At 36.6% G+C, this 17,306-nt stretch overlaps 5 protein-coding genes across 11 annotated transcripts; 2 read left to right on the top strand and 3 right to left on the bottom strand.

Annotated features, from left to right (window-relative positions):
* Window positions 1-1,827: 1,827 nt before the first annotated feature.
* LOC142554394 (blue copper protein-like) lies at window positions 1,828-2,992 on the top strand. The gene is made up of 2 exons (XM_075665065.1): window positions 1,828-2,168; window positions 2,402-2,992. The coding sequence occupies exons 1-2, from the start codon at window positions 1,994-1,996 to the stop codon at window positions 2,788-2,790; spliced, it is 564 nt and encodes a 187-aa protein (XP_075521180.1). The 5' UTR covers window positions 1,828-1,993; the 3' UTR covers window positions 2,791-2,992.
* Window positions 2,993-3,924: 932 nt separating this feature from the next.
* On the top strand, window positions 3,925-7,584 carry LOC142552857 (ABSCISIC ACID-INSENSITIVE 5-like protein 5). Of its 4 annotated transcripts, none has more exons than XM_075662732.1 (5): window positions 3,925-4,107; window positions 4,576-5,659; window positions 6,186-6,257; window positions 6,648-6,677; window positions 7,227-7,584. In XM_075662732.1, exons 2-5 carry the CDS (start codon window positions 4,592-4,594, stop codon window positions 7,299-7,301), a joined length of 1,245 nt encoding a protein of 414 aa, XP_075518847.1. In that variant the 5' UTR covers window positions 3,925-4,107; window positions 4,576-4,591; the 3' UTR covers window positions 7,302-7,584. The 4 variants fall into 4 exon arrangements, with proteins under 4 accessions (XP_075518847.1, XP_075518846.1, XP_075518845.1 ...); XM_075662731.1 differs by having other exon boundaries at window positions 3,925-4,112; XM_075662730.1 differs by having other exon boundaries at window positions 3,925-4,116; window positions 4,584-5,659.
* Window positions 7,585-8,321: 737 nt separating this feature from the next.
* LOC142552858 (putative serine/threonine-protein kinase At1g01540) lies at window positions 8,322-11,171 on the bottom strand. Its single transcript, XM_075662733.1, has 7 exons — window positions 10,433-11,171; window positions 9,943-10,047; window positions 9,720-9,842; window positions 9,449-9,619; window positions 9,221-9,350; window positions 8,927-9,136; window positions 8,322-8,615 (listed from the first exon to the last, which is right to left on the bottom strand). Exons 1-7 carry the CDS (start codon window positions 11,038-11,040, stop codon window positions 8,469-8,471), a joined length of 1,494 nt encoding a protein of 497 aa, XP_075518848.1. The 5' UTR covers window positions 11,041-11,171; the 3' UTR covers window positions 8,322-8,468.
* A 493-nt stretch (window positions 11,172-11,664) lies between these two features.
* LOC142552855 (pentatricopeptide repeat-containing protein At3g26540) lies at window positions 11,665-14,586 on the bottom strand. 2 transcript variants are annotated; one of them, XM_075662722.1, is made up of 2 exons: window positions 11,926-14,586; window positions 11,665-11,836 (listed from the first exon to the last, which is right to left on the bottom strand). In XM_075662722.1, the coding sequence occupies exon 1, from the start codon at window positions 14,523-14,525 to the stop codon at window positions 12,279-12,281; it is 2,247 nt and encodes a 748-aa protein (XP_075518837.1). In that variant the 5' UTR covers window positions 14,526-14,586; the 3' UTR covers window positions 11,665-11,836; window positions 11,926-12,278. The 2 variants fall into 2 exon arrangements, with proteins under 2 accessions (XP_075518837.1, XP_075518838.1); XM_075662723.1 differs by having other exon boundaries at window positions 11,933-14,586.
* A 96-nt stretch (window positions 14,587-14,682) lies between these two features.
* LOC142552856 (thioredoxin-like 4, chloroplastic) lies at window positions 14,683-17,044 on the bottom strand. Of its 3 annotated transcripts, XM_075662728.1 has the most exons (5): window positions 16,925-17,044; window positions 15,757-15,876; window positions 15,212-15,679; window positions 15,066-15,119; window positions 14,683-14,972 (listed from the first exon to the last, which is right to left on the bottom strand). In XM_075662728.1, exons 3-5 carry the CDS (start codon window positions 15,677-15,679, stop codon window positions 14,847-14,849), a joined length of 648 nt encoding a protein of 215 aa, XP_075518843.1. In that variant the 5' UTR covers window positions 15,757-15,876; window positions 16,925-17,044; the 3' UTR covers window positions 14,683-14,846. The 3 variants fall into 3 exon arrangements, with proteins under 3 accessions (XP_075518843.1, XP_075518842.1, XP_075518841.1); XM_075662727.1 differs by having other exon boundaries at window positions 15,212-15,876; XM_075662726.1 differs by lacking the exon at window positions 15,757-15,876.
* Window positions 17,045-17,306: the final 262 nt, after the last annotated feature.

The following is a 17,306-nucleotide window of genomic DNA, read 5'->3' as shown; positions in this document are numbered from 1 at the left end:
ACTTTTTAAGTAAATACACATTCTCATTACTTATCTGGTCCGAGATCAAGGTGTGATATCAAAGACATTTTTTAATATTTATTTACGAATCTGTTATGCTTTTTTAACTTCTGCCTTTTGGAGTTCGTGCTGTTAAATTTTTTTTTTTAATAATGTTTCAATTTTTTCCCCATTATGTTAGATATATGATCAATTTATTTTTCAAGTAAAACCTTATGTAATATGAAAGCAAGTCGCAGACGTATGTTTTTTGTTGATATATTGTAGTTCATTTAAGCATAGCTTGGTATACGTTATTATCACGAGTTTTTTAAAAATGTACCAAACGTGAGATAAGAAAGTAGGTGCCTTAGTTGATGCATTACCTGCTTCGATTCGTCCACGTCAAGCTCCAAAGCAGTGAAATCTAAAATTTTCAAGATTTTCCTTTATTTATTAATCCAGGCCGGTGTTGTTCAAAATTAAAGCAATAGCGGTAGGTGCCCTTGGGCCACTTTCGTGGACCCTTAGGTACTCCAAAGTTCAACCATCACCTACTTTCGGTACCCATACCTCTCATGGTAGTTTGATATACTCCCATTATTTCCACTCACGATTGGAATTATGGATCACCCACTCCATCTAATTATGGTGTTGGTTAATGCTTTTGTCTTTTCAAATGCTTTCGTGCCAGCCCAACTACTTCCTAGCTAAGATGAATTTAAAACATTTTAATTAACAATATGGACTAGTTCAAGCGCAGTTTTATCAGTGGAAATGTAAGAGCTAAGCTTAAATTTTTTTAACTAATCATGGGACGATTCTAATAGAACGGTTTGTTTCATTTCAATTAGTTATTCCTTTTCTAATTTCATGATTTACGGATACATAAACTAACAAAAATTATATATCTACGTCATTAATGAAGATATGTAGATGCTACAGAAGCCTGACGAGGGTTAGTTGGCTCATTTTGAAAGCAATTATACATATCTTATGATATCCGTTACTTCGGTCATGGGAAGAATAAGTTTCTCGTAGAATTAATGTGTCCAAAAGGGATATTTCAACAGCCAAACGGCATTGATTTCGAGTTCTGTTTGATTTACATACAAGATTTAAGTATAACTCAAGTTACTTCTCTTTTCTAGAAAGAATTAAAGTTATCTGAAGTCCATATTGTGTGTTTTGATCAAATTTATTTCTTCATTTTATATGATTCGAATGCTTTTATTTTCTGGCACGAATGAATTGCGTTATTTTCGAAATATATACTTTTATATATACAGAGTATTTTTCCTAAAAAGTGCTAGCAAAAGAGTCAAATTACTTACAATTAGTGAATGGAGATGTATACTGAAAGAGACATGCAGTTTTAAAATTCGACTGGTTTTTTAAGCTAATCCATTTAAATTACAGTTTTGGTAACAAACATTACAATAATTATACGTTTGCATTATTTAATTGTTTGGAAATATTTTTTTTAGATCAGATATTGAAAAAACCTTTTTCTTTTTTTGTAAAAATTAGCTTTCTAAGCTTAAGAAACTAATTTTTTGAAAAATTTAAGATACAAAACAATAATTTAAAATTATAATTATTTTAAAGTTTTTTGAAACCCCTTATCTATGTGGTTCTACTCCAAAATGCTTTTTGAGTACATAAAGGTAACACAATATTTTCACTTTTCAACTCTTAAAATAGAAGTTTATATTAATAAACTCGAAATAAATCATAATTTCAAAGACATTTATATAAAGCATGCACATTAATATATATATTTATGTATGTATATGTCGTAAACTTAATATAACGAGAGCTGATGAATTTCGGGGTACCGATGGGTTACCTTTAATAATTCCTCCTCATATTCCACGCAACAACTCCAATATTTTCATTTCCAGTCCACTATATAAAACTTGCGCATGTAAGTAATCTATCATCTTTGAGCCAATCTCTCTGTCCAAAATCAAATAAGTAAAAATCATACAAATCACAAAGCCATCTCAGAATAATGGCCAAAATCAAGAATGGGATGTCAAGTTTAATTGTTTTGGTGATTATTTGTTGTTCAAATCTTGGAGTTCGAGCTGCAACTTACACAGTGGGGGATTCTTCCGGATGGGGTTTGGGCGGTAGCTATGGAAGCTGGGCTAGCGACAAGACCTTCGCCTTGGGTGACACCCTTGGTAAGTAGTTGCATGCCACCACTTTTAATTAACTAAATACAGGAAGAAATCTTCTGCAACATTTTATTTAACTTCCACGTTTAGCTGGATTTGGATTTCCCACGATGTGTATCAGTTTGTAATTAGAGGATATATAAAAAGTACAATTTAAGCAATAAATTGGTTGATGAATAGGAGAATATTATGTAACGATTTCGCCTGATCATCCGATATATTCAATGTTGACCTGGCAGTATTCAGCTACGCCCCCGGCCACACTGTGGATGAAGTGAGCGCAAACGACTACAAGGCTTGCGCCTCCAGCAACTCCATAAGCTCAGACAGCAGCGGCAGCACCTCTATCACTCTCAAGACCGCCGGCGCACACTACTTCATATGCAGTGTCCCTGGACATTGCGGCGGGGGGATGAAGCTTTCCGTGAATGTGGCTGCCGCCGGGGGTTCTTCATCCAGCACAACCACTTCTCCACCTTCCACCACCACCGATTCTCCGCCTTCCGCAACCGGTGGTACTGGCAGTACTTTCTCTAGGCCATCTTCTGCGTCAATGCTTTCTCCGTCATGGTCTCTTTTGATCACCATTTGCGTCATTGTAGTGTCGAAGTCGTCGTTCTTGTGTTAATTAAGCGTGGCCAGGATAGAGGCAGTGCGTCCCTTTTCTCTTTACCTGCGATATATATTAAATTATATATCGGATAGTTGGATTGATGTCCTATCTAGAGTTTGCACTTTTCATTTATCATCATTTTGTTGTAATATTTTAGTTTCCTTGAGAATTTTTTTACTTATAATGGTATCGAATTTCCTCTCTCGTTTCATACAAATCTTTCTTGATGTTAAATATGACATCTCTATCTGTATTATTCGGCTAGCTATTTAATTTCCCTTTACTAATTAGATTTTAAAAATATATAATATAAAAATATAATTGAATTAAAGATATGGGAGAGTGGAGCTAATACGAACGATCATAAACAACTCCCGTCTTCTCTGGTTGGGCGATGCTAACTCTCCAGTTAAAAATCTTTCTTTGCCAGTACTGGGTTAGCACTCCTACCCAGCGCAGTGTAAATTGGTTTTAACGATTCATGAAGATAGATTTAATAAAGAATTAGTTTAATCAAATTTATTTGATTTAATGATTTTATTATATTATATTAAGTCTGCGTTAATTGTCCCTAAAAATAAAATTAATTTATTATAATTTGAAGTGTAAGATTTTTTTATATTTAATTAATTAATTTATAAATACATAGTTTATGGAACAAATAAATTGTTATAAATAAAATTATATTAAATATTTTAAGAATAATTTTTTAGGACTGAATTTAGTTTTTGATTGACGTAAATATAAATGATTGGTAGATGAATAAATAATTTGGTACACCAAACATGATATTAGATTGATTGAATAAAAATATGAATAAATAATATAACTTATCAAACGGTGGCTTAGCTCAGTAGATTGGAGAACAATATTTAAATTGTTAAAATTTTATTGAAATAAAGTAATAGATTGAAGATTTTATTCATTTCATGCCATTAAGCCAGAGGCCTGCGCCATTAATTGCGTTGGAGATTTGACAATTCCTATCGATGTAGGCAGCTCTTTCGAAGGGGCACGGAACCTCACAAGTGCCTCCCTACTTGATAATTAGGTTTGTTGTTGTCGGCCACGTCAATTTTTTATTATCCAACCAATAACAACCGTTGATCCAAAAATTTGCTCCTTGTAATATTGTTATTGGCCGTCATTACCCAAACGCCATTTCCACTTCACAATTATTAGTCCACTCTTCTCTTCATATTTGTCTTGATAACGTTTATTTACATTACAATATGCACCGCCCCGCTGAAGTCTCATCCCACTTCATGTGATTCTTGAAATGGAAGAACACTTGGCAAAAGCCCATCAAAAATTTTTTAGCAGGCCGTAAAAGTTATGTACGTACTTGATTTGATCAATTTGAATATTGTTTTTTTAATGATAATTATGTGTCTTATGAACCTTTTTTTTTCTCTTGTTCTTATCCTGTGCATTTGTTAATTAAGACCGTTTGTCAACGTTCAACTCCGTGTTAATTTTCTTGATCTTTCTACCTGTTTCATTTTAACTCTCTGGGAATCTTGCTTTTTGTTTTCTCTTATTATACATTTTAACATATTTCATGTGAGCTCTATGATATCCTTTTCCTCTGATTTGGGTTCAAATCAGTTGTTTCTTTAGTCTTGATTCTTTACGCAACTTTGTGTTGTGAAGCGTTGTTTGGTGGTAAAAATCGAGTCTTGATGGTGAATCAAAAAGAGAGCGGTGATACTGAACTTTGGGCTTTGTAAAGACAGGGGAAATACAGTATATTCTAGTTATTTTATTGATTCTGGGATTTGAGGATTTTGCTTTCAACAGATCTGCAGGACTTCAGATGGGGAGTAGTTTCAATTTCATGAGTTTCGGAAACGATCCCCCAGAAGGGGGCGGCGACGGTGGAACACCGCCGGGTGATTTCCCTTTGATTCGGCAGTCTTCCATCTATTCATTAACTTTTGATGAGTTTCAAACCGCAGCCGGCGGAATTGGTAAGGACTTGGGGTCATTGAACATGGATGAGTTGCTTAAAAGCATTTGGAATGCAGAAGAAAATCTGGTTATTGGCTCCAGCAGTGGTGGCGATGTTAGGATTCAGGAAGGGAGTAGTCATTTGCAGAGACAAGGATCATTGACTCTTCCTCGTACGCTAAGTCATAAGACGGTGGACGAGGTTTGGCGGGATGTGTCAAAAGAGTACGGTGGTGGGAAGGAGGTCATTGGGGGCGGTGGTTTTGGAATGCTTCCGAGAGAACCGACTTTAGGCGAGGTTACCCTCGAGGAGTTCTTGGTGAGAGCCGGAGTCGTTAGGGAAGAAACACAAGTAGCTGCAACTCTTAAAAATGTTGGAGTTTTGGACGATCGGTCAATTCCCACAAGTTCGGGATCAGAATTTGGTTTCCAGCAGACTGGTAGGGATGCCCGATTAATGGCCTGTAGGACTGGTAATCAGATTACCTTTGAATCTGGTGGTTTACTCCTGAATGTTAATGGGGCGAGATCTGCTTCACCACAGCCTATGCAGCAGCAACAGCTCCTTCCAAAACAGCCTGCCTTTGCCTTGGGAATTTCTAGTAATCAGTTAGGAAATTCAGGTATTAGGGGTGGAATTGTTGGGGTTTCTGATGCAGCAATGAATAATCGCATGGTCCAAAATATAAAGTTACATGGTGGAGGACTAGGGGTGGTTAACTTAGGAGCTAATGAGAAGGGGTCTCCATCAGTTTCATCTGACGGCCAGGTTAATAGTAATGACGGGACGCCATCCATATCACCTGTTCCGTACATGATTAATGGTGGTTTACGGGGTAGGAAACGAGCCGCCTTGGAGAAGGTGGTTGAAAGGAGGCAAAAGAGGATGATTAAGAATAGGGAATCGGCTGCAAGATCACGAGCTCGAAAGCAGGTGAAACTTTGTTATGTTCTTTTGAGTGACTGTTTGTGTTGGCATGGGTGTATATATCTACTTGTTTAACTTGATCATTCCGATTCGAAACTTGGACAAGATTTCAGAAGAAAAGGTCGATAGTTTGTTCTTTAACAATTTGTATTGCTTCAAAATTTGTAGATGCTGATGTTTGTATCTAATATATGCATACCTTTGGATATTATTTAAGGGTTCGTGCATCATTTTAGTTATTCGACTTCACGTTCTTCCATAAACACAAGACCAAGGATTAACATGTTTGATTGCGGACTGGGGATTTGTAATTGTTTTGGCATTGTCCAAATAACTAGGATAAAGATGATAGTCCTGGCGCGCAAAACCAAGCACATTAGTATGTTCAAGAAGTGCACGATGGAGAACAAATCAAATTTATAACTTCCATATTGTATTTGCTTTATCAGATAAGATCACCAGTATTCTGTTATGAGGAGTCAACCCTTGGTGGTGGTGTTTGTAACACAGTTGTGATTTTCTCTCCTTTCAGGCATACACCATGGAGTTGGAAGCGGAAATTGTGAAACTGAAGGCGGAAAATGATGAATTGCGAAAGAAACAGGTTCATCGCCTCTCAATTAATCTTTGTTTTTTTGACATAATTTTATCTGCTATTATGCACTAAGCACCAAGTGGTCGGGGAACTTCCTTTTGTTACACCAAAAATGTGTTTTCGAAAGTTTCTCTAGTGGATTCCTTTAATACCTTTGGTGCATAAAACATGTATTTTTAAAAAGTGGATCTATTTAACCAAACATGTACATACTATTACAATTACATGTGAAGTATCAAAAGATAACATTGACAATATTATGAAAATTCTCGTTGTGTTTTATTTGTTTGAAATAATTTTGCGATAAAATGTTAAATAATTATATGAAAAGAATAAATAATTTCCTCAAATCACACATGATTTGCGTGCTTTCTTGATTAGTTTATTTTCATGGTATAGGCGGAGATGGTGGAAATACAGAGGAATCAGGTATCTCACATTCCTTTCGTTCAAAATAATGATCTTAATACCAATCTGAAATTGGAAAAAGTAAAATCAGAAATTGCGTTTTGTTGGTTTTAAACAGAATTTGTGATACATGGTCCAGTTTGTGGTTTGAGATTTCTTTGCTATGAGTTATACTTAATTATGCCTTAGTAAGATTTATTTTTTGATATTCCGTAAGATTTGTTTTAATGTGTGCTCTAGAACAAGAATGAATTAAATTCAAATTATATAGTTGATATTTTACTTTATTTATGCCATTCTTGGTTGTTATTCTCTAATTATATTCAAGAAAGTATTGAAATTTGACTGGAAATGAAAAAAAATCTAAAAATAGGCAAAGAAAGGAAATGGACGTTGGGTCGAACTCAAAAAGAAAACTGTTCATGGAAGCAAAATAAATCTTTGAATTCAGCAATAATGGTATAACTCAAACATCTCAATGTCAGTAGCACAATAGTGTACATAGAATATGTGGACATTTGTTGCTACTCAACAAAATTAAGTTTTCTAATACTGGTGTGATTTCTACAGGTTCTTGAGATGATGAACCAGGAAAAAGGAGGGAGAAGGCTATACTTGCGACGGACTCTGACGAGTCCATGGTAGACAGATGTATCTTGATAATGACATCGAAGCTCATTAATAGAAATATATAAAGGTGAATGCGCATGTGTTGGAGGAACATGTATTCAGTATTCACTCACTAGTGTAGATTTAGCGTAACTAGATGAGAAGTGTTCTGTTGTAGGCTGTTCCTTTCCACGAGCTATTTCTTGGAGAGCGACATAGGTTACAACCACGAGGACCTCGCACTCCATCTTGTTGAGCAGAAAGGATGAATATGCAGATTGTTAATATTTATACGAGCCATCATTAGTTGTTGAGTTCAGTACATGGTGTGTATTGGTTTAATCATCTGCAACAGAAAACCACACCGAATGTCGCGATAAGATTTATCGTCTTGCATGTCCTTGAGTTCTTGCAGCTTGTCAAAGGAAATCCAACGTTGAGGTCATCGAAGATTCAAAAAAATATGATAAATATCTTTGTGGGAACATAAGAAATATTTTTGAGATGATGATATTGAAATATGTCGCGATCTCGAGTTACGCATAGGCATAGGAAATCTTGATGCATAGGTAGACAATGAATAGGCCAAGACATGGTGCCAATGAAAGGATCTTTGTAAAAGAAAAAAATGGGTTGTTTTGTTCTGTTCATCAGACACCTTCTTCTACCTTCTGATAATTCCATTTGTAGGATTCTCTGTCATGCCATTTGGTGGTACCGGTGGGCCCGATTTAGATTATTTCAAAACCTTTGAGATAGATTAAAAAAAAAATAACAAGCCACATAAATTTCATCTATTGATTTTTTGTGCTCTCTAAATTATTTATTATTTCCGGGAAAAAAATATCTACAGATAAAACAAAATACTAATATAAATTATATAAGCTTTTAAAACTATATATATATATAGAAATTCAGGACAATTGTTAAATTCAAAGTAATAAAAAATTTGTAAAAAAAAAAAATTTACTAATGCACCCAAAATTTTCTGCCCAAGTACCTCATCCACCTACAGAAAATCATTTTTATATTTCCTAAAAAATGATAAGGGCTTCATTGAAATTAAACAAATCAAAATCTTCCTTGTTGACTACAAAAATACAATGAGAATGGAAGTGGAATCACATACAGCACAGAAGAATACTGATATTTACATAGCCTGGCCATGAACTAACAGTTAAACATGGCGAAAAACCATGATCACTAGTGCTCATCATCAGTTTCTAGCTTAATCCTTGCCAAAATCCTCTCAGTTTGAACACTGCTTTCATATCCACTGCTGTCACCTGGTTCCATCCCGCCCCTCTCCATGCGATTTGACAGTCCATCTTCCCGACTACTTCTACGGTCCTGTTAAAATTTACACAGGAGATTGAATCCAGGAAACGGCATTAAAGATTATGTGCCCGAACCCAGAATATAAAACTGGTGTTCTTTAATGATTGCCACCGACTTGGTGATCAACATTTTAAAGAGTACAAGTTTTATGTAATACACCCGTAAAAAGAAAGAGTTGTGGGGTGCTAATATAGTATTTCTCAAGAAACTCTGCATGAGTTCCGTAGATAAATTTTACAATCTGATGTTTTTTTTTCCATTCCATAGATACTTTAAGTCGCATTAAATGCCACAAAAGTTGATGGTAGGATATTGAAACTTACTTCACGGAAAGGGAAATCGTCAGCATCAAGCATGTGCACCACATGCCCCATCTTTGGCCTCTTTTGAGCATTTGGTCCGACACACCGTAATGCTACCAAAAGGGCACGTTTCAATGCTTTCGACGAGGGTTTCTCAGGTAATTTTGGATCCAACACTCCCTCTGCATTTCGGTTGGAAACCATAGATTTTAGCCAATCAACAAGGTTCACCTGAAATTTCAGTTAATACAAGTCTCAGAAACATATTGAAACACCAAATAAAATGTCAAGCCATTATCAGGAATCCAAGCATACTTCACCAGCGGGACGACCATAATCCACCGGATTCCTCCCGGTTATGATTTCCATTACGAGGATGCCAAAACCATACACGTCGCTTCTTTCGTTAAGCATCCCAGTGCTAGCATATTCTGGAGCAACGTAGCTACACAAAAAATATTTAGTAGTTGGATTTGATTCAAATAAATGGTAGCTGTGGAGGCTAAAAAAGAAACTATCTTTCTGGACGAACTACTCACTCACCCAAATGTACCCATAACTCTAGTGGTGATATAACTTCTTTCAGAACCTATCAGCTTTGCCAGACCAAAGTCCGATACTTTAGCATTCCACTGTTTATCCAGCAAAATGTTGCTCGATTTAATATCACGGTGAACAACCTTTGGCTCCAGCCCCTCATGCAGGTAAGTCAACCTAAGAAACTTACCAATTAGGTTCTTAAAAGTATCGTATCATCATCACAGAGATTAATGAAATTAAATGAGATTTTCCAGATTTGTAGGACTGAATTTACCCCTTGGCAGTACCAAGTAATATATTCATTCGAATATCCCATGTAAGAGGGCTACAAGGCCCTACATCTCCATGAAGCCACTGTTCTAAGTTGCCATTATCGACATACTCATACACAAGCATCCTGCAACATAAAACAATAGGAATTTCAAACTAGCACTCTGAAGAACTTCATTCAACGAATGGCCAAAAATGCCTATTTGAAATAGCACCGAGTTAAGTACCTGTGAGCTCCTTCAGCACAATAGCCAAGCAATCTCACCAAATTCTTGTGCCGTACCCGCCCTATCGCTTCAACTTCGATCTTAAATTCTCTTTCCGCCTGACCCCTTATCGATTTCAGACATCCAAAAAAACAAAATATTGATCATCATACATAGATCTTTATTTTTTCAAATCAATCTTAGAAAACATTCAAATGCACTTGAAGAAATACATGCATGGCTCTATTTTGAAACCAACAAAAACTTTGACCCAATATAGTATTAAAATCCAGAATCACCCCATGATATTGCTCCATTTTCTCTCGTTAACATAACAATTGACTTTGAATCAGTGAATCAACAAAGGACTAATTCAAGAAAACGAAGAAGGAATAAAACAAACATATTACACACATGCGTGGAGTTTAAAACACTCCAAACAAATAATACAACATATAATACAACCTAATCATAGACGCACATATTATTTCAATAGAATAACCAAAAATACCTGTTATTGAGCAAATTTTTAACAGCAACTTTCGTATTATCTTCCAAAACACCATAATAAACAATTCCGTAGCCTCCTTCCCCAATCACATTCTCAGATAAAAAGCCATTAGTGGACTTCTCAAGCTCCCTCAAAGTGTACCAATGTCCCCACCCTAAATGAGACACCTCCGGTCCGTTTGTCACAGAACCCGGTTCACTAAGGAGCCGCGCCTCCCCGCTTCCATTGCCAGACCCGGAACCCTGCCCTCCATTCTCAGGGTAGGATATCCGGTGCCCCTTTCCAATCTCGATATGGATCCTTTGATCCTCTTTGGGGTGTGTCTCGGGATCCGGAGCAAGCAGCAGCTTGAGAGGAGCTTGTTCTTGGCGACTAGGGACGGAGCGTATTTCTTGAATTTCACTCGACTTGTTAGGTATGGTGGAAATCTTGTTTTTCAGTGAGGTCCTCTTGTTCCGCCTGGATGTGAACCAGATTGAGATGAAAAAGAGGAAGATGACAATGGCGGCACCGACGCAGATTCCAAGAACAACCCACAAACGCAAACCGAAAATGGAGGTCTTTCTTGATAATTCATCGTTCAGAAACGCTGGCTTCCCATCAGACATTTCTTCCAAGCCAAGACGTTTTTCAGCTCAGAAGGAGCTCCGGATATGCACATTGACTTACGGCACCATTTGGGTAAAAGACAGAAACATTATTATGGCGTAAGAAGACATTCAACCGAAGTGGGACTGCTTAAAGCAAGCTGTAGTGATGGAAATTGTAGATTGGGGAAAGGCCCACTAATGTTTGTACGTATATTCACACAGCCCGTGGGAAGGACAGATTCCATGTGAGAATAATTAGTGTTGAAACATATCTTAGTGCGATTGATAGACATAACTTCAATTTAATTTGGATGTCTCCCATTTTATGTACATTTATCAAATTAGTTTTATAAATTTTGAAATGATTGTGATGATTTTAAAATTTATCTAATGATTTAAAAAATAATTATTTTAGATTTAAAATTTATCGTCAAATAATTTTTTTAAAATAAATAAATGAATTTATTATTATAGATTTGAAATTTTTAACTTCAAATATATACATCCAAATGCAACCCGATTTAATTTGTATTTGAAATATTTATTTTTTAATTTTATTTTTTCTCTATTAGAAGCCAACATATCAAAAACATTAAAAAAATTAAAAAAATAAAAAATAAAAATATCCAATGGTTCATTTTTAATACTTTTTGTGCTTACATATTTAATGATCCTACTTGATTTATTAATTCCGGATATGATGCAGTGCATGGAGCCTCTTTGGTATGTAGGATTCATCGGAGAACCAAATAAGACAAGTCAAGACGAAGGATCCGGTCGATCATGCAGGACGTGCAGATATCCCTTCCAACTTCTGCATGTAAAGACAGGTAAATAAGGATAATAAACCTATCAAATGTAAATTCACTCATATCTAGATGCTGTGAAGTATAAAATGCTTACACCATACTGAAATTTAGGCTGTGCAATATAGTTCTATGTGATTTCCTGCAGCAGAAACAGGACCTCCTTGTTCTAGCCTCACAAGCCGTCGATAGAACAGAGGAAATTGATTTCCTCTTTGTAGTGCCTGGAACAAATGAAGTCAAAAAAGAATGTTTTTCAAAGATTTCCTGTTTCACACTCTGAATCAAGCCTCTTTCAAGCTTATTCCCTTCACAAGAGCTAGCCAAATAGCTCTGATGCAGAGATTTAATATCATTTTCTGGCTCAACCAGCTCGAGTCCAGTCTTTTATGAACATGCTGCATTGCAACTCTGACTGAAGTCCACAGCTAAGATTTTTGTTTACTCTATTTAGCCACTGTCTGAACTTTCAAATCGAAATGGAACCAACGGATTTAACTCATTGAGATGATTGGATGCCCATTCTCCTAAACTAACACACTTGTGCTTTCGACTAAAATCAAATACTTTGGTCAAGATGGGGGCAGTAGGCTTGCATGGCATGTTATTTATAAAAAGTTCAAGTTCATCCATAAATCCATACTGACCATATAGCTCAATCACTGCATCATAGTGCTCCAACTGCGGTGTCAAACAATATTTCTCACTCATTAACTCAAAATACTGCCTACCCAATTCAACTCGACCTGCAGAAACACTGGCTTGCAAGATACCCTGAAAGGTCACATGGTCCGGTCTCATACCTTCTTTCTCCATTGTTTCGAAGAGTTCAAAGACTTTTTCACTCAGTCCATTATGTAAACATCCCAAAATCATTGTATTGCAAAGAATCACATCCTTTGAAGCCGCACAATTAAAAATCTTAATGGCAGATAAAATATTACGGCATTTTGAATACATGTCAACTAAAGCTCCGTTGATCACGATGTCTATCTCATAACCATTTCGAATCATAAATGCATGGATTTGTTTACCTAGTTCGAGAGCAAATATATTTGCACAAGCAGCCAAAAGAGTTCCAAAGGTGAATTTACTCGGTTTTGTCTCTCCTAGCATCTTTTCAAAAATCATCATTGCTTCTTCACTCAATCCATGGCGAGCATAGCTTGTCAATAAAGCATTCCAAGAAACCTTATCACGCAAGTGGCTCATTTCGTAGAACCAAATCCTTGCACGAGTCAAATTCCCACACTTACCATACATGTCAAGAAGCGCATTACCAACGAAGAGATTGGTGTAGAAACCATTCCTGTAAGCGTAACCATGGATCTGTTTCCCCAATTCTACATCTGGAATTGCTGCACAAATCTTCAGAATCAACCCAAGAGTTACATGATCAATTTCTTTAGTGTTTCTACGCATCATGATGACAAAATCCAGTGCTTTATCCCACATGAATGACCGTGTGTATCCTGCCAACATCACATTCCAAGATATTACACTCCGTTGTGTCATCTGATCAAACAATTCACGAGCCTCGGTGGTTTTGCCATTCACAGCATACCCCGATACCATAGTAGTGCAGCTAATAAGATTATTGGAACAAGGAAAGTTGAATATCCTCCTTGCACTACCCAAATCTCCACACTTTGCATACATCCCAATAAGGGTACTTGAAACCACTTCATCCTCTTCCAAATTAATCTTAATGGAAAATCCATGAATTTGAGCTCCTTCTCTAAGTCCACCGTAACTCAAACAAGCAAGAATTGCATTGGAAAAGGTAAAACTCATCGGCCTTACCTTCGCTCTAACCATTTTAGAGAACATGTTCCCTGCTTCCTTTCCATCCCCAGTATCAAGATACCTCCTAACAATCACATTCCATGAGACATCATTCGGGTTCCTGATTTCATCAAACATCCTCCTCGCATCACTCATTACACTACACTTCCCATATACATCAACGATTGAACTTTCCAATATAACATTGCCAACAAACCCGTATTTAAGAATAAGGCCATGCACCTGCCTAGATAGCCAAAGTTCCAAGGCAATGCCACAAGAACCAAGAACACTTGCAAACGTGATCTCACTAGCAAAAACACCCTCTGCAAACATCCTTGAAAACAAACCCAATGCATGCCCCGCGAACCCATTTCTCGTGTACGCAGTGATGATCGCATTCCAAGAACCGCCACTCCTGCGGGGCATTTCATCAAACAACTCCTTAGCATCCCCCAAACAACCGCATTTCCCATAACTTTCGATTGCCCTGTTGAGCAAAAACACCGGCGGATGGGGATATGATGTGATTAAATGCGATTCAACTTTCCGGGTCTCAATAATGGCCTTATTTGAGGCGCATATTCTGAAGAGATGGGCATAAAGAGAGAAAGGTAACTGGACATCATATGTGAATAGAATGGACACTGCTTTTGGAAGGCGGCCGAGGCGTAGGTTGTTGAGGATGGCGGTGGTTACTGCCTTGGTGGAGAGCCTCAAGTCGGAGTTCCCCGTGGTGGTAGTTGTGGCCGTTGAGTTGAGTTGCCGGCTTATATATCCGGCATTCGAGCCCATGTAACATAGGGAAATACCAAATACGAGAATCATAGTATTCGGAAATATATTTGGACGGCCATTTGTTTCGTCACCAGGATTTGGAAATTTATTTCTAATAAAAACACCAGTGGACATACTCGAGAAATTTTTAATTAATTATACTACAGGCACAACGAGATTACAGGTTGAGTCATAAAGTGAATTATTTATAAAAACACCTGAGCTATACACGAGAAATGTTTCTTCTTCAAGCTTTTTCCGAAGAAAAACGAGAACTTTGGACATAAAAAACAATTGGAATATCAAGTCGACGTTTATATATATATTTTCACAATCATTTAGAGTCCATCAACGAATGATCTACAATGTGTGATTTTGAGGCTCAAGTATAATATAATACGAGTACATAGCAACACGCACATACAAATTTTTTTGGTGCGTGTGTTATACAACAGTTTAAGCAACTTCTTGAGAAGCAGGAGACGTGTATTTAAGAATGGCACCGAGTATTCGTTCTTTATCTCTGGTAGGAAATGCCTCCAGTAGAACTCCGTTTTTGTAAAAATGAAATAAAGGAACACTCTGCATCACATCACTTTAATCTTTGTTACATCCCAAATATCAGACAAAATGCATATATAAAAACTTGAACTTTGCTAGGAGGAGATGAGCTACCCGTATTCGCAGTCGATCAGCAACCTCTGATTCTTCATCATATTCGTCGATCACCTGAGTCCACACGTAGTATAGGAAACTTTTTAGTTACTTCATGATTAAATAACGGCCCTGTTTAGTAGAAAATCCGTGGCAGCAACACTCACATTGTGCTTCAGAAAAACTACCGGAGCTCCCTGGTCACCGGATCCCTTGCATAATTTAGTGAAACCCTGTTCGATATACTTGCAGCTGCCACATGAAGTTCGATAAAAATCCACCACCACTAATGCATTTGATTCTTTGCTCTTTTCGAGGATCCTTAAAAAATCGTCATCTGTGTAAAACTCTCTAACACAGTCAACAGGACACAGCTCATCATCTTCGGATAATTCTTCAACATTCTCATCCAGAATACTTCTGATTTCAGAAAATCTTGGCGTATAATTTTTCTTTGTTTCAACTGTGATTAAACTCCTAGAATGGCGTAGACTTGTAGTCGTCAAGTCACATGAGTACGTGATGCTTCTACCCAAAAACAAAGCAGCAGACATAACTGGATGTTGACAATGTAGTCGCACGTTGATTTTTCTAACATGATTAACGAGGGCCATCTGATGAAAAATGCGTTGCATCTGTATGATAAGTAGAAAAATTTGGTACCCACAGATGTTTCGAACTTGGCAAAAACTTTTTAAATGAACAAAAATACTTATTCCAAAAGTATGGGGTATTTCAAATCAAGAAATCAGTCTGTTTGAACTGTCTTTCAGATGGCAAAGGCAATTTATTCTTCTATGACACGGAACAAATAACATCAGAACGTATGAATCTGCAGGCACAAGTTAATTAACAAAAGATCATGTCAGTAAAAATCTCAACTAATCTTCACCATATGTTACTCTTAGAAGCATACATCGATCACAAAAATTTGCTTATAATTAAAAGTGAAGGAATGTAATTAATACTCCGCCACTCTATGCATTGAAGCTTGCTATTAGCGACAGACATGGTGAGAAATAGCACAGAGCATAGTACAAAATAAACAGGCCAACATGTAAGAACACGCTCTCTAATAATCAAATTTTACTCCATAAAAAACATTTCATAACCAAAGGGTCAAACCAATACAAATGATCCTCATTTGTAACTTGATTAAACAACACAAAGCAGGGGTAGATTGACACGACAAAAAATGACACAGTAGAGAAGCAAGAAAAAAGTTAACAAACAATAAAGTTCATATCGATTAATAAAGTATAAAGGGAAGATTGCATTGTGATTTGTGACGCAGTTAGTTAGTTGGGAAAGATACTCAAATTTGAAGTATAAAAGAAATGCATTGATCATTATGCATGGATACACAGAAATAAAATCTCTTCTCTCGGATCTATATTATTTTGTTCTTCTTCATCATTCTTAGGAGTCCGGCTAACTTGACTAGCCCTCTATCATTTGGAACCAAGCAGCAATTGGCTCCCAAAAAAAACGAACTTTTATGCATAAATTTGTTAGAAATGCACGTTTGACCCTAAATCTATAGAATCAACCCCAAACTGTCCCTCAAGCTAAATGCAATATCGGGTCCACTGTTCAAGCAAGGAGAACATATTAATATACATTGTTAAGGGAATGTGGCGTATATATAAATACTCCATATCTTTATCACTGCTATAATGAAAACAAGTTTCATATAGCCGTAGTACTATAAAACCAAATGCAACTGATTCATCTCAAGAACAGTTCACCATATACACACGAAACGAAATCAGAATAAACAAGAATGAAGACCACAAAACGGGAGGAAAAATAAAGGAATATTTGATCAATGGGTCTTCACAAATGTTGGGCGGGAAGAGTTTAAAGAAAGATTTCCTTACTGGGTATCTCTGCAATTGAGCGTATCGACGAAAAGATCGAAACTTTTTGGATAAGAGAGTGGAAGACAACAACCATCCATCCATACATACATACGCAGGTGTTGTGCCAAAGATTTGAATGGTTAATAGCAAATTGGCCCACTACTTAATGCAATTTCAAATATCACCCCCTAAATTGTTTACAATTAAAAATTGATTTTAAAATATTTTGAATCGGTATTTTCCTAATGAACGTTGAATTGTACTAATCTCTTAGCTTGTAAGGCACTTTTAAATCCTCAAATTCAGATTCACCGAGTCAATGAAAACCGTATCCTTTACACCTAATATTATTATTACCGCGTTAGGCAATTTGAAAGTTGAATAATAATATAATAATCTA

This window comes from Primulina tabacum, chromosome 8, assembly GCF_025594145.1.
Source record: "Primulina tabacum isolate GXHZ01 chromosome 8, ASM2559414v2, whole genome shotgun sequence".
In the NCBI taxonomy this organism is placed as follows: domain Eukaryota; kingdom Viridiplantae; phylum Streptophyta; class Magnoliopsida; order Lamiales; family Gesneriaceae; genus Primulina; species Primulina tabacum.
This window is presented reverse-complemented; position numbering and strand designations above follow the sequence as displayed.